General features: G+C 32.7%; 4 protein-coding genes across 5 annotated transcripts; 3 read left to right on the forward strand and 1 right to left on the reverse strand.

The window, feature by feature from the left end:
- The first annotated feature begins 160 nt into the window (after positions 1-160).
- On the forward strand, positions 161-4,161 carry LOC133694452 (SKP1-like protein 1B). The gene is made up of 2 exons (XM_062115959.1): positions 161-596; positions 3,751-4,161. Exons 1-2 carry the CDS (start codon positions 294-296, stop codon positions 3,922-3,924), a joined length of 477 nt encoding a protein of 158 aa, XP_061971943.1. The 5' UTR covers positions 161-293; the 3' UTR covers positions 3,925-4,161.
- A 3,037-nt stretch (positions 4,162-7,198) lies between these two features.
- Positions 7,199-9,528, reverse strand: LOC133693644 (pentatricopeptide repeat-containing protein At3g51320). Its single transcript, XM_062114897.1, has one exon. The coding sequence runs from the start codon at positions 9,271-9,273 to the stop codon at positions 7,579-7,581; it is 1,695 nt and encodes a 564-aa protein (XP_061970881.1). The 5' UTR covers positions 9,274-9,528; the 3' UTR covers positions 7,199-7,578.
- Positions 9,529-14,311: 4,783 nt separating this feature from the next.
- LOC133694509 (F-box protein SKIP22-like) lies at positions 14,312-18,354 on the forward strand. Of its 2 annotated transcripts, XR_009842295.1 has the most exons (3): positions 14,312-14,468; positions 14,943-16,687; positions 17,595-18,354. XR_009842295.1 is itself a non-coding variant. In XM_062116048.1 (2 exons), exon 2 carries the CDS (start codon positions 14,995-14,997, stop codon positions 16,630-16,632), a length of 1,638 nt encoding a protein of 545 aa, XP_061972032.1. In that variant the 5' UTR covers positions 14,312-14,468; positions 14,943-14,994; the 3' UTR covers positions 16,633-16,844. The 2 variants fall into 2 exon arrangements, 1 of the variants encoding a protein (XP_061972032.1); XM_062116048.1 differs by lacking the exon at positions 17,595-18,354 and having other exon boundaries at positions 14,943-16,844.
- Positions 17,466-18,354, forward strand: LOC133694510 (RING-H2 finger protein ATL57-like). Its single transcript, XM_062116049.1, has 2 exons — positions 17,466-17,946; positions 18,050-18,354. Exons 1-2 carry the CDS (start codon positions 17,560-17,562, stop codon positions 18,284-18,286), a joined length of 624 nt encoding a protein of 207 aa, XP_061972033.1. The 5' UTR covers positions 17,466-17,559; the 3' UTR covers positions 18,287-18,354.
- Positions 18,355-21,767: the final 3,413 nt, after the last annotated feature.

The following is a 21,767-nucleotide window of genomic DNA, read 5'->3' on the forward strand; positions in this document are numbered from 1 at the left end:
TCATGACACATGTCAAAATATCATTAGCTAGAGAAATAACATTACCCAATCAATGCTTGCCACATGCACAATCCTCTCCTCCACCCAAAAATGTTTGACTTCATGAAGCGACAAAACCAAAAGCTATAATACGGATTCCCAATTTATTTTTCAACGGTGACGTTTCACCACATTGAAAAAACAATATAAAAATACCCAACCCAAAGCAGGGTCTCTCTACTCTTGCTGTAACTTCTATTTATTATTGCAGAGAAGAGGGAGAAACAGAAGCCACCACAAACAACTCCAAAACGATGTCGTCTGGAAGGAAGATATCACTCAGGAGCAGCGACGGCGAGTCGTTCGAAGTCGACGAGGCCGTAGCTTTAGAGTCACAGACTATTAAGCACATGATAGAAGACGATTGCGCCGATAACGGAATTCCGTTGCCGAACGTAACAAGCAAGATCTTAGCGAAAGTTATCGAGTACTGCAAGAAACACGTTGAGACTCCGAAATCCGAGGATCGAGGAACTAACAGCGGCGATGATGAGCTTAAGAATTGGGATACTGAGTTTGTTAGAGTTGATCAGGCTACACTTTTTGATCTTATTTTGGTAAGTCTTTTTTTGTCAGATCTGTTATTACTTTTTGTGAGATGCTGAGTTTTTCAAATTGATATCAATTAGGGATTTTAATTGTTGATTAATTCTGAATCCTGCAGCGATTAAGGTTAGTTCTTCTTATGTATTTTAGGTGCTTTAATTAGTATTTTTTTTCTTTTAAGAAAACTTAATTAGGTTTTATTAGAAGTTATGTGAAGCAATTTTTTTTTAAACTGAAGAAAATTAGATTAACTAGGGATTTAATGGTTGATTTTTATTAATTAGGGTTAGTTATTGTTGATTGTTCATGTATTTTAGGTGGTTTAATTTGTTTAGCCTAAATTATACTCTTAGGCAGCATAATTAGGATTGTTATTAAAAGTCTTTTAAGTTAGATGTAAATAAAAAATACATTGACTTTGAGACCAGGGATGGCAAGTCGGGTTTTGGTACTATCCATACCCAAAACTGAATCCATAACTAGTATCCATATCAGACTTATTGCCCGCCAGTTTGAATTTTGGATACCCGAAGACTTGATTGGGTTTTGGGTATCCATTACATGAACACATCTATAATTCTTAAAATTTTCCCTGGTTTTCGACCCAAAAAGAGTTTAAAAAGCATGTGAAATGATGCAAATTCACGTTCTATTTTGTAAGAACTCTATACATAGATCATATTTCTGGAAATCAACTGAGACCCCCAACATCATATGCAAAAAAACCATATCCTGAAGAGATGGTCATCACTGAATAAAAGATGAATTCTTTACTGAAAACAGCCAATTGAAATATAAGTGGCCTCCAAGGAAATTTGGAAAAACAGAAATAATCAATGGCCACCGATATTATAACCCAACAAGTATTCCAACCAGTACATAATTGATTGATACAGAGATTAACAACTGACAATAGTAAGGTACAACGTTGTGGGGAAATCATCCTATTCCCATTCACTCATCGAAGAACCAGGAGGTTCAAGTCGCATCATTTTAATCATCGTACTCTCCCATTCACTCAATTAAGGACCAGAAGGTTCTAGTCGCATCATCACATCACTACCAAAGAATTCAATGAATGTTCATAAATCTGCAAATCCAAATATATGGTTCAGAGAATTAGACAATAGGCAAATGTCCCACCTCTTTATCTTCACCCCCACCAGTTCTTGTAGAGGTTTCCATCTTCTGGTCTTTTGTCAAAATAAAATCCAGATAAGTCAACTGTCCACATAAAACCTATAGTATACAAACATCTGTAATCATATGTGCACAATGAAAACTCATGTTGGAAAAGTTTCAGGTTAAACAAGATGTCCATTAAAAATAATGTAACCACTATGATTTCTTAGAGAGAATCTGGAGCATTTTTGTACTTCTAATGTCAAATAACCAAATGTATATAGTTTTTAACTTGTCCACTGGCCATCACTTTTGAATTTAGCTCTGCCCATTTGATTTAGTAAGATACTACTAAACCCAACAGCTCCAAGTTAAAAAATGAAATCGTGAAAAGTCCTTGCAATGAATGTAACATCTAAAATTCACAAACCTTGTAATGGGACTGCATCTAATATACCAATTTTGTCATTTATCTATATACATAGAGAGGGTCTAGTGAGAATGGGATTTTAATACATTTTAGATTGAGTATACTCAATTGAGAGAACAAATCAATATTATTTATCTTAAAATAAAATGGAATTGGCTCGTCACAACAATCCCCAAATTCAATTAATCTAAGCCCAAAATAGACCAAATGATTAAGAATACAGATCCATGCATTGAAGAAATGAAACCACCTTAGCAAGGAAGTAGTTGGAAGAAAAGCAGAGAGTATTGGATGACATGAGGATCCTCTTCCATGGCTCTTGTTCATGGCTTCTTCTCTGCTTCCCTTTTTACCATTTGTGGTTTCAAAGTAATATGGGATGATGATGAGCTATTGCACTCTATTGCTGTAACTGCTGTACTTATCTATTCAATTGGATTGTTAGTGTTAGGATTCATGATTTCTAATGACTGATATAATCCTCTTGTATTTTTATATGTTCTAATGGGAAAGAGTGGGTTTGGTTTGGTAGGCTTTTTTATTTATGGCCTGACAGTCACTAGTGTGGTCAATGGTCTTTAATCTTTCAAAAAATTCTGGGTGGGGTTTTTAGGTTGGGTAGAGCAGCATCCATTACCTGCCCGAAACTTGGCTGTCCTTACTATCCATACCTGAACCCAACTTTAACCTGAATTATCCATAAAATATCCTACTGATTTGGGACAGTTTAGGTTAGAATCCATTGGTTTCAGGTGAAATCGCCATTCGTAGAATCTAGTGTGAGCTTTTAGGAGCTAATTCATGAAGCTCTGTTTTTGCTCAAAGGCCTTGGATGTGAAAATATTATGTTCCTTTTGTTTTTGTTTTTGGGTTCTTGTGGATGTTTTGGAGTTCAGGTTAAATAGTGTATCGGATGCCATTGGATGGGAGAGAGAGCGACATAAGCAGTTATATTTGGTTTACTGGAATAAGTACTGTATGCTAATTGAGTGGTGCTGTTTATGTTGGATATGAGGTAGTAATTGTTGGAGCAAAATCATGTCTGAACCTTTTTGGTACTCGGTGATTTTATTTAATGTGTTAATTTAGGTTATTGATTTTTAAAATGGGGGTTCATTGTTAATGATGTCTGCGTTGATATTTTGTTGTTTCTTGATTGTTGAATAATTTAGGTGCTGAGATTGTGTATTTTTAAAATGCCATTACAGGAGGTATAGTGACATAGGCAGAGATATTGAATTTAATGGAATAAGTTGCATAGTTTGGGAAATCCTTTGTTCTTCTTGTTTATTTTCAATGTGGTAGAAGTTTCTAATTTTACTTGAATAGTAGCTCGCATTGCAAGGAACTGATTCTTCTTTGAATAAAAATAGAGTAGGCTGCTTCAATCAATAAAATTATCTGTACAGAATCATTATATTGTCTTATATTCTGTTTTCTGGCTTACATGATAGGTACGGCAGTTGAATCTGACAGTAATGTTTTCACTCTTATACTCAGTTGATTGTCTTTTTAATTTGATGCGAAAATGAAATGTCCTCTCTCAAAATTGCTCAGGTTGTGTGGGGAATTAAGGCTAACCAGTAACTTTGTCATTCAATTGTGTTCTGCAGGCAGCCAACTATCTGAACATCAAGGGCTTGCTGGACCTGACATGCCAGACTGTTGCAGACATGATCAAGGGAAAGACTCCAGAGGAAATCAGGAAGACCTTTAACATCAAGAATGACTTTACACCTGAGGAGGAGGAGGAAGTTCGCCGTGAGAACCAGTGGGCATTTGAATGAAGTGCATCTGATGGTTTCATGGAAGGAATGTTGTTCTAATGCCAAATGAATGCTGTGGGTTATCTTAGCGTAGACAAGACTTTATGTTTCTATGACTTTATTGTGAACCTGTGAGCACATTGACTGTAAATAATACTTGTATTCTGGGGAGGGGATTGGTAGTGGTTTCCTGCAATCAATCCTCTGCTTGTGGGCAAATGTTATTTGTTGCAGACTTGCAGTGATCCTTATCTGTTATATCTGTTTTCCCCCCGTGTTCCTGCCAAGTTTGTTTCTTGGACATAATCATCTAGTCTTGGTGTCTCTTTGTTACTTGATCTGCCTGAAACCTGAAGCATGAATTGAATTAGGTACCGTTTTGCTTTATTACCTTGCAAGTTCTTGCTCCTCATTTGGTTTAGCGGTGCCCACTAGTTGTCTCTTCAGGTTGTTGTGTATTGTTGAGAATTTGTTTTTGAGTTTAACGTGGGTGTTTGGGTCAGTTTGTGTATATTTCGACTAATCTTATAGGTTTTGAAGTTAACGATCATATAAGCTTTTAGTGACTATTATATAAGCAATCATAGAACTCGAATATAAAATTATTGAAGGAGTAAACTTCTTGGTTTTAAGTTTTTATTATTGGGATATCATCTAGATGATGGTTGAGAATTTTATTTTGTCGTGTCATGGAATTGCTCGAATGCCTCCCTGGGGTTTATGTAATGGAGATGTACTTCGGGGGTCATCATCTTTTAGTGCAGAGAAGACTTCGATCTGCTGCTATTTTTCCACCTATACGATGCGTGTAACATGTTTCAAAGAATAACTAGCTGTGTAAGGGAGATGTACTTTGACCGTGTTCTGTTACATGCCCTCTTTTTTTTTTTCAATAAAAAAATTAAACATGTAGGTTTTTTTTTACATGCGTTTTAAAATAAAAATATTAAGTATAGTTTGAAAATTTATGCAATTATCAATTTTTCTTTACATAAAAAATATTAAATATAAATTAAAAAATTAATAAAAATATCTAATTAAACAAATTAAGAAACATCCATGTCAATAAAAAAAAGAAGAAATCATTAACAATAATTAAATAAGTATATGAAAAAGTCAAAAAATAGATATAAATCAAGATATTTAATCTCGTAACACGGTTCATTTACTTGATTATATTCGATTACTCTATTTATTAAAATTATTTTTTTTATTTAATCAAACGATAATAGAAATAAATACATTTATAAAATTGATTGAATAAAAAAAATATATCTTGCAAGATTGCACTTGTTAAAAATACTATCCATTTTTTTTATTATTTTAAAAAATAAAGTTTAATTATATAAAACATATAAAATAATTATAGATGAATTAATAGAATCTCTTCAGAAATAAAATATATACAAAATAATTAAAAAAACAACCACTATTTTAAAAAAGCTAAATATAAAAAATAAAGAATCCAAGAGAAGGGGTATAATTTAAATATAAATTAAGAAAATATTTTAAAAAACATATATAAAAACATATATTTTTTTTAAAAAACAAAATCACAAAAAAAAAGAAAAAGAAAGAAAGAAGTTACGCGTTGCTGGGCTTGGTCTATTTGGAAATGACCTATTTTTTTTAAAAAATATAATTGGGATAGTTGACATGTTATTCGCCTCAATAATTTTTGGAAAAAATATTTCAGACGACGCGTTGTCTGATATTCCCTATATTCTAGCCATTGTTGTGGTCGAAAAAATGAGGTCTATGTTTTTTATCCAAAAATCTATTTTTGATCTAAAACACCTGGAAAAGAACATAAACATCTTTTTTTTTAAAAAAAAAAAATCCATAAATGGCCTTAAAAAACAAGAATAAACCACACAAAACTAAAATTAACCCAAAATAAAAAAATCTTCCTGAGCTTAGTAATAATGTTTTAGGCAATTTCAAGATAAAAAAACATCTAAGTGGAACTCTCCTCATTAAATAAAATCTTTTGACATCAAAATCAATCATTTTAGTGGCTAGAATTGGTGTTAACATCGATTTTTTCTCTTTGTCGCTGGAATCCGATAATCTTTTCCTCTCACCCTCAAACTAAAGACTAAAATGTAAAAAAATAAACTTTTATACTAAAAGTGAATTGAAAAAATATTGGGGGACTAAATATGTGTAATTTGTAAAGCTTAAGAACTAAATTAAATGTTTTGTATGAATTTTGAAACCATAACCTATTTGTGTTGCCTTTTCTACTTTGATCTTCTATTTTTCAATTTTATTCTTAGTCAATGAATTCAATTCAATTGTCCTTGAACTTGGCTAAAAATAAATGCAATCATACAAAAAAAGTATGAAAATCAAATCTTTTTAAAAAAGCAAAATTTTAAACAGTGAGTCTATAATGAAACGTGAGAATGTGAACAATGATGTGTGCATAGTGTTCTGACCATAATGTTTAGAGTTTTGTATAATATAAATCATATTTTTATCTTATATTCTAGCATCCCCTCACTTGTAGCTTATCTTCTAAAGTGTATGTCAGATTAAATTAGAGTCTGTTTGAAATTGTGATAGAGATTGCTTTTTAAAATATTTTTTGTTTGGAAATACAATAAAATAATATATTTTTATATATTTTTTAATTTATTTTTAATATCAACATATTAAAACAATATAAAAATATAAAAAATAATTGATTTGAAGCTTTTTTTTTTTCAAATTTTTTTAAAAATACAATTGGACCTCAATCTCAAACAATGACTAAATAGTTGAGTATGAGTTCTTAATTTTCTATATTATTCTATGTTTTTGTAATTATTTCATGTGAGATAGGTTCTCTTACATCTTTTTCCAGTAACATGTAAATTGAGTTGCATGGCTTTTGCTCAAAATAGAGTAGGCAAAAACTTGCATCATAGGTTGTATCTGCGCTCTGTTGAAAGAGATTGAATAAACTGTATTCATGAACAATCCCATGCTCCTGTTTGTGATAAATTCGTGGGGATATTGCAGGGTGGGCAAAGGCTGATTTGAGCGCTGCAAGTTGGCTTGCCTTCCTTTTGATCAAGGCTTGTGTTATACAATAAAGATGTTTGACTCGATTAAACACTGGGAATCGAGTTATGCCTAAGCCGCCTGGCCAATGATAGAGTAATAGTGAGAGAGTATTACTCTTCGAAATAAGCAGATCACCATTCACCACAAGCGCATTGCCTGATTGCAGGCGAGGCGTGCATTTGAATACCCTGACGGCAGCAGACGAATTTCCATTCGTGTAATGAAATTTTTTCTAAAATACCAGTTTCATAAATTTTTTGTTAATACTGCAAAATATGATGATGCACATCTCATAACAAAATGGCATAATACCTCTCATTCAACTTGTTAGCCATAGCCCACTGTCTTCTAAAGTTAAAGACCAGAGTTGGCATCTCTCACCACTCAAAGCAAGAGTAAATATCTTTTCATCCTGTATAAAGAACTGATCCTGCAAAAAAAATGAAAATTGGCAAGCACTTCCTTGCTCAGCTAAGCTCTCACTCTCTTTAAGCAATCCACCTGTCATCTTGTTCTATTAGAACTTACTCCATGAATGTGTAGCAGATGCAGTACCTTTCCTCCTCCCAGACGGTGTCTTGTTTAGTGGATGCTGATCTGAACTAGCAATTCATAAACTGGGTCTCACGGCCATTTCATCAACTGTGTGTTGAGTTCACCAATCCTCTCTGGCAAAAGGCGTCCAACTTCGTAGTTGTGAACAATTTCTTTCAAGTCCACAAGATTACATCCTGGCGTTCTGCCCTTCATCTTTGTTTTCACCAGGTCTTTTACCATAGCAACATCATCCCATCGACCTCCCACAGCATAAACATTCAGTAGCAGCCGGTAATGCAAAATATTCCAAGGTTCCATATCTATCAATGAGTTCGCAATTCTTTCCCCCAAAGCCACATTTCCTTGGAAACGACATGAATTGAGCAAATTAGCCCATACCAAGGATTCTAACGGCATATCCTCCTCCTCCTCCTGTGTGGTTCTTAATATATCCTGCGCCTCTTGAATTAGTCCAGCACGAGCATAAAGATTAGCCATACACCAAAAATGTGCAAAATTTGGCTTTAGACCGTGGTTGTAAATCATTTGGCTGAAAAAACTCTTTCCCTCAGTCAACAGTCCAGCTCGAGCACAAGCACACAGCACCCCTATGAAAGTAACTTCATCTGGATGGACAGAGTCACGTTTCCCCAACCCTGCCCGATCAACCATATCTTTAAATAACTCAAGTCCATCATCTGGATTCCCATGAAGGCAATGCCCCAAAATCATTGCATTCCAGCAACCCAAATTCCTCCTTACCACTTTATCAAAAATTCTCCGTGCCATTTCAACCTTATGGCATCTATTATACATATCTATCAATGTAGTCTCATGAATTACATTCATACTCCAAAACTTCTTAACAATAAACCCATGAACTGAACGTCCTTCCCTCAATCTAGCTGACCTACCACAAGCACTAAGCACGCTGACTATAGTCGAATCGTTACCTCTAATCCCATCATTCATCATTTTCCTAAACAGCATTAGCACGCAACCAGGATTATTACCCTTCAAGTACCCACTAATCAGGATGTTCCAAGAAACCACATTTCTCTCAGGCATTACCTCAAACAATCCATGAGCAATACCCAACTCACCAAGAGTAGCATACCCATCAATAATCGAATTCCACGACACCAAATCTCTATGCGACATTTCATCAAACACCTTCTTAGCTAACCCCATATCCCCACAACAGCCATAACAATGGATCAAGGAATTCTCTACTGGCAATATCCTATCAACCCCATTTTTCACAGCTTGCCCATGATACTTTTTTCCTAATTTAGCACATCCGACTTTAGCACAACACCCAAAAAGCGAAACAAAAGTGTAACTATTTGGACAAAACCCACCCTTTAACATCTCAAAATAGAAAACAAGAGCCTTGTTCGGCTCAGAACTAAGCGAATACGCCTTAACAACATTATTTACAACAAAAGTACCCGGAGAAGCAATAAATTTGAAAATGAAAATAGTGTAATCAATATCACCAAAATCTGCAAAATGTTTGAGCAGTCTAGGAGACCATAAGGAGAAAAGGCCACAAGTAATCAATTGAGCTTGGATTTGGTAAAGATGAAATGGGTTTAAAGTTGAGTATAAGAGTTCAAATCTGGGGTTGTTGTAAGAAGTAATTGGCATGTCTTTTATAGAAGCGGAATATGAAGATGATGGTGACAAGAGGGTGATTTGTTTTGGAGTGGGAAGGTAGGGGTGATGGGTGAGAATGGCGTGTCTGAATTTAAAGATGTCTCTTGTTGAAATTCTTGCCATTCATTTGTGAATCTTTGAGCTTGTTGACTTTTGATGTTTGATCCATTAATGCATGCTTTCTGATCTCTTTTTTGTTCGTCTAGATTTCGAGTGAATGTTGTTCAATGGCAGCTGAATAAGGGCAATTTGATTCTTCTGAAATGACTTTAGGATTTTGGTGGGAGAAAAGGAGAAACCTTTACACAGCGGCGGCTTCAGCTAAACACACCCCTCTCAAGCATTTGCAAACACAACCTTCACTTCAAAAGAAAGTTTCTCAATTATTAAAAAGAAAATAAAAAAAATGCATGACTTCCTTTCCTCGAAACATCAGGGCTATGCCACGTCATTTTGATCCGGTTGTAAGCAGTGTTATTTAACCGTGACTCAATGATTCATTCGCTTATTCGGTTAGAAACACATTTTTAATATAACATAGTAAATACAAATAGTAAATATTATATATATAGTTCAAGCTCCTTAAAATAATTTAATTAAAAATTTAAATATAGTTTAAATGACTTAAAAATACAATATAATTATTTATATTTATAAATTTTCATTAACTAACAATTAACAAATATAAAATAATTAATCTATTGATGTGTCTGTAAACTAAAACTAGCTTCATTTTCTTTGTCTTCTTTATTATTCATAAGACATTCAGTAAAATCATTATTATTAAAAAGATCATTAGTGTCACTGCTAATACCAACAATAATATTGTAAGTCAAGCTTAGAACTCGGATTGCAAACCTTTTTAATTTTGGACATTCATCCCCGTAAAAATCCCACCATTTAGCTAAAGGTTTTTTTTAATCCCTTATTATCTTGGCAGCCTCAATGCCAAACAAACATTTAGTATCCTTAAAAGATTCAAGTTGTAAGTTAGTTTTGCACATTTCACCTGCATCAGACACTTTTTTTGCTAAGCATTGATATAATTCAATTTTAATGTTGGGATTAACCTTAAAAGGGGTTATAATGATAATAAGGATTCAAATAATAAGTTGTTGCATGTAAAGGTTTATGGAATTGAAGTTTCTATTTTGCACCAAGAATATTCCATATAGGTATAATAATAATAATAATAATTTATGAAATCATTATCATTTTTAACTAATTATACATAAACTTCCAGCTAAGTAATAAATAACACAATTAAGACAAAAGTAAAATCAATATAATGAATCAACTAGTAATAGTAAGTGAACAATTAACAAAATAGATGATTAATAGTTCAATATCTTTTTTCATAAAACCAGAATTTACATGTATCTTCTCTTTTGCTTAATCCATTGCTTCATGTATAAAACTCATAGTTGGTTTCTCATCTGAATCAACTAATCAAAGAACTTTAATTAAAGGATATGCTGTCTTAAGACTTATAGTAACATCATGCAAAAACCTGTTATCCAAAACACACATTTGAATTTGCTTCTCTTCTTTTATTCTTGAAAACCTATTTGAGCTCCACTGTTTGGAAGTAAACATAGTCATCGGTTGTATTCTATAATTATTCAAATATTCTAGGGTCAAATAGGCAATAGAAAACTGAGTAGCAGCATGCCTAATCAAATCTTTTCCTTTTGTAAAGTGCCTTAGCATGGGAATAAGAATAGTTCTTGAATAAATATACAAGGTAATTCCCCTTCCCTTAACAATAGTTACTTGATAGATGTTTAGCTTCTTCTCAAAATATTCTAATATCAAATTAATACAATGAGCATCATATGGTTTCCGAAACAACCTTTTTCCTTTTCTCATCAATAATTATCCTATCGCCTTATAATTTGCAGCATTATCAGTGATTGCTTAGATAATAATTTCCTCCCCAATCCTCTCCACAATAGCACCCAACATCTCAAACACCTTATCAACAGTCTTAGACCTATTAAAGGTATCTACTGACGATAAGAAAAATTATCCTTTTAGAACTATTAATCAAAAAGTTGTAAATATAATGTCTTTTCTTATATGTTCATCCATTATATATTATTAAAAAAACATGTTTTTTTCTTTTTTATTCTAGCTTGTACTTAAGAAAATTCATTGTCTGCTCTATTTCTTGTTTCAAATACTTCTTTCTAATATCATGGTAAGATAAAAGCTTGAAACCTGACTCATGCTTTGCAATCAATTCAAGTGCCTTGAGAAAATCAGGGTTTTTCACACAATTAAATGGAATCACACCAGTGTTGAAAAACCTTAAAGTCTATTAACATGCTTTTCTCTAAGATCTTTTTTTAGCAACTGGTTCATAGTAGATTGTGTACTTCCACTCCCACTAGTTACACCTTTTTCTGTCTTTTGAGCTAATTTATTTCCCTTCATCTTTATTATATTTTATAATACATTGAAGAACCTTTTTTTTTTCATTTGCTTCTTGATTTCTCACCAAAACATCCAAAATCATCTTCTTTATATTTTCTGGTACTTTATAACATGACTCCACATCCTTACAAGTGTAAGCCAAATAATGTTTGAAATGGAAAATGCCTCTACTAATAATTTTTTTGATAATACTTACACTAAACTTTTCTTGAATTCTTATCAATATTTATACCATGTTGCCATCACACATTAAGCCTATTACAAGGGTACCTTTCCATAAATGATGAGCTAGTAATCATTGGGGCGGTTGTGTTCAAAGACCTAGGCCGAAGAGTATACCAATTTTTCTTTTCTTTTTAAGAGTATATTATTGTTGATAGTGACTATAGATCCATAAGTCATCCTAGAGGAGATGACAGGTTATGGGTCTTGAATTACTCTATCATCGGTGCTGTGACCATGGTGTTGTGAGAGATGGAGATGAAGTTTGGATCATCGATGAGGAGGAGATGAACAATTAGGTTTGTTAGGATTGCGAGGGAGAGACCATGTATGATGTTGTTATGATAGTGAGGAATCAGTTATTTGAGGCTAGTGAAGAGGCTATCGTGGAAGGTGAAAAGTCCTTGGTTTTTACAGTGAGACACACTTACTCTTATAATGAAATTGGTCGTTAGTATATTTCCAATGAAAATTTTAAACCACTATTATAATGATGAGTTTACTAATTTTACTAAGTTAGAATGATTTTGGTCCAATTTTAATCAGTTTTTTAGTTTTAAAATAATTTTGCATGATAAGTATATGATGACTTATAAAATTATACAATTTTACAAATGAACTCATGATCTTAACAACCTTGATCTAGCTCTTAATTTGATTTGGATTTCAAATTCAACTAGTGTGACCCAAACTTGGAAGGTCAACCTACAACCTAATTAAAATCGATTTGACTTTAAAAAATGAATTTCAATGCAAAATTGTTTTAACTCTTTTATTTTTATTTTTATTTTAAAATAAAATTATTTAAGATAGAATGAGATCAATATAAGTTAATCTAACTAACATATGATCTAGACTTTAGAATGAATCATGAATCAATCAAGTTTAATAATGACTTTGGTTGAAAGAGAAGGTTATAATAAATTTTTTTTTTATTACCTTACACATCTAAAATAACTAGGAAATATGATGGTGCTTAATTGTTCATATGAACAATGAAGCACTTGAATTAATTTTCATTTTAAAACTTTTTTCTATCAATTACATTCTTTTATTGCCTAATTAAATGAAATTATGTAAGTTATTTTGGTAAAAAAAAATTACCAAATTAAAAGAAATGAGATTGAATTGTAAAACACAGAAAAAAAAATATGGCTAACCTCAAATCCACAACAATTTTTATTTTGGTATACACGTTCCTTTTGTTCAATTTTTAATCTCTAAGTTAGAGAGAACAAAGAGAAACTCGTTGAAAAATAATAATAGAGAAAGAAAGTTATCAGTTGTCACAATTCAGCCATTCAAAATAACAAAGCATGATGTCAAATGGTTCTATGTGATGAGAGGAATTCATTAATGGTGATTTCGGACTTCATATTACTTGAAACAATAAATTGGACTTGAGAGAATTTTTTTCAATTTGATCTTGTGTTTTTAGACCCATTTTAGGTGTTTTGAGCTGAAAGATTAATTAATTTAGGGTTCTAAGATGTTTTTTAGGTGTTTTTTTAATGTCAAAAGAGGTTAAAAATAAATATTTTAACTCAAAAACACCTCAGTCTAATTTTCCAACCACCACCCATGATCGAAATTTGGGCTGGTAGATGATGTGTTGTCTGCCATCACAGACAATATATTCTGTGTTTTTTGTTTTCAAAAGTGAATTCTATTTTTAACCATGTTAAACTTGAAAGGTAAGTGAATTATGATATTAAACAATTTTTTTTAGATTCCAAAAAAAAAAAAACTGGGTCAGGCTCTGAAAAGAAGAAGGCGAGGTGCACTTTGGGTCTATAAGTAAGGCCCACTTATCTAGCCTTGTTTATTTTTATTTTTTCAAGGGACGAATGACATGCATAATTTTTTCAATATTTTGCTCATTAATATTACAAGATAAAAAAAAATCTATATTTATTCTAATTCTTTTTATTTTTCATCAAATTGATGACCCATGACAAAAAATATTTTTTTTTATAAAAAAATATATTAATATATTGATAAGAAAAGTTTTGTAATTTTCTTTCAATAGAGTTTAAATTAATGTTCTAACAAAAAAAACAATTGATGAGATCCTCTTAATATAAGATTAGATATCTTATTATGTATTTTATCTCAATTTTTGACTTAATTTTTTTGTTAGAATTAATATAATTATTATAATTTGTTAGAGTACATAATTTGTTTAATATTTTTTTAATCTATTTTATTAAATGTAAGTATCGACTTTTTATTTTTTAGTTAATTTTTTTCTTGATGGTAGAAAAAAAAGTTAACCATGCCCACATATTTATTATTATTTTTATTTTTAAAAATAATAAGAATTATTTACAATGCAAGTGAGAGTGTAAGAAAGGAAGACAGAAATATATATATATATATATATATATATATATATATATATATAGAAAATAAAATAAAATGTAAAATAGGAAAAAAGAAAGAAAGAAAGAATGAAAGAAGGTTGGGCCCGACCCTGGGTGCGCGCAGGCTTATTGAACAGGTAAAATTATTAGCAAATTAAAAAACGGTATCATTTAAGGGCTCTATTTCTTGAATCTTATCTTCTAAGGATTGATTGAGAAAGAAGAAAGCAGCAGCAGCAGAAGCAGCAAAACTCTCTAAGAAATTCTCGTCTGCCCACCCTCTAAACAACCCTCAAGGTCTCTCTTCACTCTTTTCTTTCAATAGTCCTTAACTTTGTCTACTTTTATTTGGTGGGGTCTAGGTATTGCAAAGAAACAAATTCGCTTATCAGTGATTCTATTGGTGTCTCTTTTCCCGCAAGTTCTGTTTATTTCTTGAATAATTATTATTACCTTGCTTTGTCTTTTTATATATATATATATATATATATATATATATATATATGTGTGTGTGTGTGTGTGTGTGTGTGTGTGTGATTTGTGTTGTTATAGATAAACGAAGGAATCCCTTGTTTGGTTCCAATAGAAGGAAAGATGATTGAAACAGCTGATGACCCAAAAATCTGATCCTGTTGTTTATTCATCTGCCGCAACAAATAACGTGTGATTGATTACTAGGTTGTCTTTAAGTTAGAGAGAAAGTCAGTGTCCTTTTTTCTGTTATTTTGTGATCATTGCTGTTGTTACGATTGTTGCGGTTTCGTTTTTCAGATCCAATTGTCCAATCCCAGAATTATTCTGCATTGATTAGCCGGTTTTAGCTATGAAGCTGAGATTGAGGTCTGTGCAATCTAAAGAAACTGTGAAAATACAAGTGCCGGATTCTTGTACTTTGCAGCAACTAAAAGAAACACTTTCTCGAGCAATATCTTCATCTGGCTCGTCTCTTTATTTGTCTCTTAATAGAAAGGATGAGCTCAATACCTCATTGCCTGAGGATTCTTTGCAATCACTCGGTATTACGTCTGGTGACCTTATCTATTTCTCTGTCAATCCCAAAGATTTCTCATCCTCAGGTCAACCCCTATGTTTAGGTTCTAGTTCCTCTATACAAGAACAGGTTCAAGGTCATCGGGGTAATGTACAAGAGCCTATGCCAGATCAATCGATGAGTTTTCAAGAGTCTAAATGTTCGGATTTGAATATGCTCGAGAATCAAGATTTGTTCGTACAAGGGCATGTTGGTGTTCAGGCTAATGATACCAATTCTCGAGAAACCATATCTGAAATCTCTCCACAGATGCACTTGCTAGGACAGAAGCATGAGATTGCAGAATCAGATATGAATGGTGCAGTTACTGAAGGACATGGAGCTCTGGGTTCAAAAACTCGGATCAGAGAAACCTTAGAGACCCAAGAATTGACCAGTGTAGAAGCTATGGATGTTGATCCTGGATCTGTAGATGTGGGCAATAAGAGGTTCTCTGAACCGTATTTCTTGAGGAGGCTATTGAGGAAAGAATTGGGTGATGATGGTAGCAACTACAAGCTCTTGGTTATTGCTGTTCACGCTGTTTTTATAGAATCTGGTTTTGTTGGGTTCAATTCTATATCTGGGATGCGAGTTGATGGATTTCACCTTCCAGAAGAGCAGTCATCTAGGAATTTGGCAGTGTCACTTTGTTACACTCTTCCTGAACTTTTGGACAGTAAAGTTATTGCTGAAACAATTGTTTTGAAGCTCCAAAGTTTAGGCCATTTTGTTAATGTCTATGGGAGTTTGTCCAAGGGTGGATCAGGGCTGTATCACGCATGTCTGGATATAAATAAATTTGTGCCAGCTATAGATTTTGTGTGGGAAAATGATAAGAATGATGGGATGAATGGAAGTGATAGGTCTTCCATTTTGTATCCTGAAAATGAAATTTTTGAGTTCTGGAAAATTGTGAAGGATGGTCTTGCTTTGCCATTGTTGATAGATATTTGTGAGAAGGCTGGCCTGGTTCTTCCTTCATGCTTGATGCGCCTCCCAACAGAGCTGAAGCTCAAGATTTTTGAGTTGTTACCTGCTATTGATGTTGCAAAAATGGAATGTGTTTGTTCAGAAATGCGTTACTTGTCTTCGAACAATGATTTATGGAAGCAGAAATTTGTGGAGGAGTTTGGAGATGGGACAGCAGCACATGGAACTCTCAATTGGAAGGCGAGGTTTGCTTCATATTGGGAGAATAAGAAGCGGAAGAGGGATTTCAATGCATGGCGGGAGTCTCGGCAATTTCTGCCCTTTCATGTCCCGATCAGGAGGGACCCTAATCCATTATGGTGTCCTTCAATTATAGGTGGTGATTATGACCGTCTGCCAGGGCTTGGTATTCCTCCTTATCGGCGTCCTGGTCTAGGATGGCCCCAACCTCGTCATAATTTTTCACCCAATTGTAACCTGGGGGGATTCAGTTCCTAGTCTGGGCCTTGAAGGCTTGCTCGATGACGGTGGAATGCAATAGAGGCTTTTATGGGTCAGTTTATATGCATGATAAATAATGTGTTTCTGGTTGTAGTGCTTTCGAAGTCTACATTACAATTTGGAAGGTTTTTTTTTGGTTTTAATGTTTATAAAACGTTGTTGAACTCTCATCTCTTTGTTCTTATTAGCTATTGCCACTATTTTGGGTATATTTCAGTGTATTTTTAGCTTTTTGGTAGTTGGCATATTAAATTTGACTACCATGACGTGAAGCCTGGATATTTTCTTCATGCTAAAAGAAGAGGGAAAATTATGTTGGGTGGGGCATCAAGGAGTTAAAATATCTACGTTAGAACGCAGCAAAATTATCCTTACAGCTTGTTCTTATTAAAAAATTATCAATCAGCAGTGATCGCATATTTTCTTTGTTCTAGCTAACTGCTACACTGAACCAGCGTTTTACCAATTTAAAAGAAGATGGAGTTATGAATTCGAATCTTAAAATCTTCACTTTAAAATATGGTTTGGGTTTAGATGTCCCCCCCCCCCCCCCAAGAACAGCAGATAATTATGTTGATGTAGGAGCTAGGATTATCAGTTATATTGACATGTATTATGGAGTCGAGGGTGAATAATAGGTATGATCATGCAGCTGAGAACACGTTGCATATAACCTTGCAAGTTGCAACACGAAGGAAATGGTTATTTGCCATTTTCAAGTGAAAAGGTCAAGAGTAACACTCATGTTTAGGTGCAACCGCTTTTTTGTTGCAAACTCAAATTCTGCTCTTTTGAAGCTAACAATTCTTACAGATCACTCAAAATAAGTAGACAACAAATACGACCGTCCAATATGCGCTTACTTTCATTCAACCGCTTGTATTAAATATCTAACAAGAGTGCTAATCCTCCATTAAAACCAAAATGGTTCTCAAAAAATTCGTCTCCTTCGTGTACAGCTTCATAGGCCTCAGAGGGCATCCGAGGATTAAAGATGCGGCGGCAGCTGCAGCTTGTAGGAGAATCACAGTGGATGTGCCGGGCAACGTCAAGCAAGGCGTGCTTGAATCTCCTGTCGGATCAAGTTCATCCGAAATCATAGAAGCTGAAGGTGAATTCTGTTGTGTTTGCTTGTCGCGATTGAAGGCAGATGAGGACACGAGTGCTTTACCTTGCTTGCACAGGTTTCATAAGGTATGCATAGAAGGATGGTTTAATAATGTGTGTCGAAGAACTTGTCCGCTGTGCCGGTCGTCCATGGGGGGAGAAGAGAGGTCTCATAAGAGAGAGGAACAGTTCACTGAAGAGATGGTAATATGGTTTTCTTCTTTTCATGTAGCTGGTTTTTGAGTTTCAAGTTTCTGCACATTTTGACACCTTGCAATTAAAAAAAAAAAAAACTATTTTTAAGTAGGTCGAAGCTCATAAAGAGAATTGCCTTCCACACAAGTGGGAGAAAAAAATTTCAATAACTCCGTTGCTAGAATCCAACCCAGGCCTCCTGGGTCTGGGTGAAAGCCAGACAAATGGCCGCTGGACGACAACGGAGCTGTTTCATGTTGATGGCTGCAACATAGTACTAACTACGCCTGGTACCTCGCTTTGCTTTGTACCAATCAAAAGTCAATTATTGTATAAAAGAAATATGTGAGCATTGTTATTTTTTTTCTTGCTTGTAATAAAATATTTGAAATGAGGATAAAAAAATTATTTAGTGTATCACATCAAGTTAATTGACCACCTTATACCTTAATAAATAAAAAAAGAATCAACATGATTTGTTCGACCTAATAAGTTAAGAGCGAATTGTTATATCATTCAATCTTTAAAAAAAATTAACATCTCTGTTGTTTTAATCTTTACCTAATATCTCAATTTAACCTAACAAGTCAAGAGCGAATTGTCATCCTATTTAAATAGTGATCTAGTTTTTTTAAAAAAACTTCATATTTTTATTGTTTTAACCTTTACCTAGTCCCAATTTAAATGTGAAATAATATACTATAAAAAGATTATATCATAAAAAAACACTTAGAGAGTTTTTATAGAATAAACTTGACCAAAGAACTTGATTGCAAGCTAAACTTGATAAAATCCAGACTTGCATAAATGACAAGTCACCTCAAATACATAATAACAAACTAAAGTAGTAGGCTTGAGTAGTTCTGGATATATAACAATAACATGAGTGATGAAATGAAGATATAAAAAGTCTACATGGTGCAAGATTCTTATAACAAGAAATGAAATAGGGTGAGTGTGTAGTTACTAAAAGTTATTTTGAACCTTTCAATTTAAAGAAGGATGCAAGGTAGAAGAAGAATAAAAAATCAACAACAACTGCTTTGTAATTGAAATAAATTTTCAGGAACTTCAAAACATGTTTATTAATAGGCCTGCAATCCCGTAAAGGATAATCAATAGGAATATAACTTGTAAGCAAATAGCTTGTTAGGTTATAGTTTATAGGCGATAATTAGTAGATTTGTAATAATAGGCTTGCAGTTTCCATTTCCAAAAAAGTAGAAAATATTAAAAATATATATATTAGGTCATGTTATTTTGTCAAGGAGTTCCTGTGCATGTTTGTAATCAATTGAAGAATCATCCAATAAATATAAGCTATTTAATCCTAAGCTATTATCTTTTTTTATTCAAAACATTCAAGTTCTTTGATTACTCCACGAGTTTAACTTTGCTTTATGCACATAAAAAAATCATAAAATTCTAAATTCACATTTGAGAGACATTGATATAAGTTTGGAACAACAAGTTTGGAATTATAGAAATAATGTTTGGAATTTAAATCGTTAACATTAAATTTAAAATCCAACTTTGAAATTCAATGTCTTTTTATTCGAGGCAGGTATAAAATAAACATGAGTAAAATGAAAAGATGGAAACACATTGTATTGACCCGAGTTAACATGTAAAATTTAAGACCTTGATAATGGACACTACCATAATGATTTAACCCAATTGGACAAATCATGTCTTTTTTTTTCCTTCTTTTATTCTCTTCTCGGTTGGGTCTTGATTAAGTCTTAATTGACATCAGGTCGAATTAAATCTGGAACCAAGTTTAAGAGTTATAAAAGAATAGAGATGAAATTTAAGAAATAAATAAATGATCAAGGATGAAACCAACAAAAAACATAAGTATAAAAAAAGAAAAAAAAACAAGCAAACTTAGAAAAATCTCCTAAACTTGAGTTAATTATCCAAACTCGCAACCTGTGAAATTGTTGACCTGAGTTCAATCAAGAAGCTCAATTCCTAAGCAATTTAACACTGAATGATGAAATTGAAAAACAAAATACCAAAGTAAAACAAATAACTATTAAAATAATAAGGACTAAATTTGACATTAAAATAAAATGAAATCAAATGTAAGGGATAAAATTGAAAAAAAAATCCAATCAAGAAAATGATTCAAAACAAAACAAATAGCAGTCAAAAGAATGGAGATCAAATTTGATAAATGAAAATAAATTAAAGGAGGATAAAATTGAAAATATATATATAAATCATTTAAAATAAAATAAATAGTAATCAAAATAATAAAGACCATATCTAAAAGCAAAACAAACTGAAGGGCTGCTTTGAAAATTTGGAGGTTCAGATATGAAAATCGAGCAAGAGAGAGAAAAGAAGGAAAAAAAGAAAAGAAAAGGTTACTAGCACCAAACTAGAGGTTTGTACGCCACACACACACACACCACTCATAGATGAAAGGGCCTCTAAGTTGATTCAAACGCTACTCCAGAAACCATAATTTGGTCGTGAAACGCTGCCTTATGTGCAACCCAAATAACATGGAGGCATTTCACACACTACATGCACCAGCTATTTTTTATAAAATAATATTTTTTGTTTATTAAATTACCAAATCTCCTTATTTCAACGTGATTATAGAAAAAAAAAAACCACGACAAAAATATGAAAAAGCCCTTAGACGCCAACTAAAGAAATTTTGCATTTAAGGGTAATTTAGTTTTGTTATTGTGTTTTGAAAAAGGTTCTAGATGCTAGTTTTTTAAAAATTACTTTGAAGGGTAATCTAGTCATTCCATTGTGGTTAAAAAGGTGTAAAAGACCGACTGCCCTTGATCAATGTGATATTGACTAATGAACCTTGTAAAAAGACCAAATTACCCTCAATAGCATGGCAATTGATTTTTTTTTGGAAGATAAGTGATGATTAGATCTTAGTCAACTTAATATATATGTAAGAGGGGTTTGATTCATCTGCTTCACGAGCTTTATTTTTTTATAATGCATAGTTTTACGCTAACAAGCATAATGTTTTATCCCACTGTTGGATCAAGCTGAAATTTTACTAGAAGATTTTAGAGGTCTTGTTTTATATATGGTTAAAATTTCATAATAATAAGATATTAGAAAGGCCTTTCGATGAGGTCTAGAAGCTACTATACGGGATTTACATTAGTTTTCTAGTTGGTTTAAGATTCCTTTTCCTATTAGGATCAATACTTTTTTTTTAATATTTCTTTAACCTTGTTTATGAATTTTTTTACATATTATAAATAGGATTATTTAGTTTGTATTTAAGGTTTTGTTTTTTACAGAATTTTATTTAAGAATAATATATGTGCGTTAGAGAAATTCTTTTAATTTGGTTTTTCATTGAAGTACTTTGACTTATCGAAGAATTAATCAAGCTTTGAGGCGTCTTTCATATTACTCGTTTGCGTCTCTTTATAGGTGTTGGATGGGGGATTCAGTTTCTATAGTTTTGGTGTCTTGGTATAGGTCATTATTGTGTCAAATTAAATCACAAGTCTAAATTTAGATTTCTTATGAAGGATCGATTTGATTGTAGATTTCTGAATCTTTATATCCATGTGGTTCACATTAAATAATGATATGTTTCTAGGGAAATAGTGAATCTCCCTTTCATTTTAGCTTTTTTTTTTCTCTTAATATTATATATCTTATAATAAACCTTTGTGTATTTCAAATCTAACATGTTGTTGAGAACCTTTTCCGTGTAACCGACATAGTGCAAAGTTTATTGACTTCATTAGGGTCTTGACTCGATTAAATTCAAACATGTGCTAAAGATAGTACCAGTGGTTAAAACGATTTAAAATAAAAGATACCATGAGTTC

Source organism: Populus nigra, chromosome 5, assembly GCF_951802175.1.
Source record: "Populus nigra chromosome 5, ddPopNigr1.1, whole genome shotgun sequence".
Lineage (NCBI taxonomy): Eukaryota > Viridiplantae > Streptophyta > Magnoliopsida > Malpighiales > Salicaceae > Populus > Populus nigra.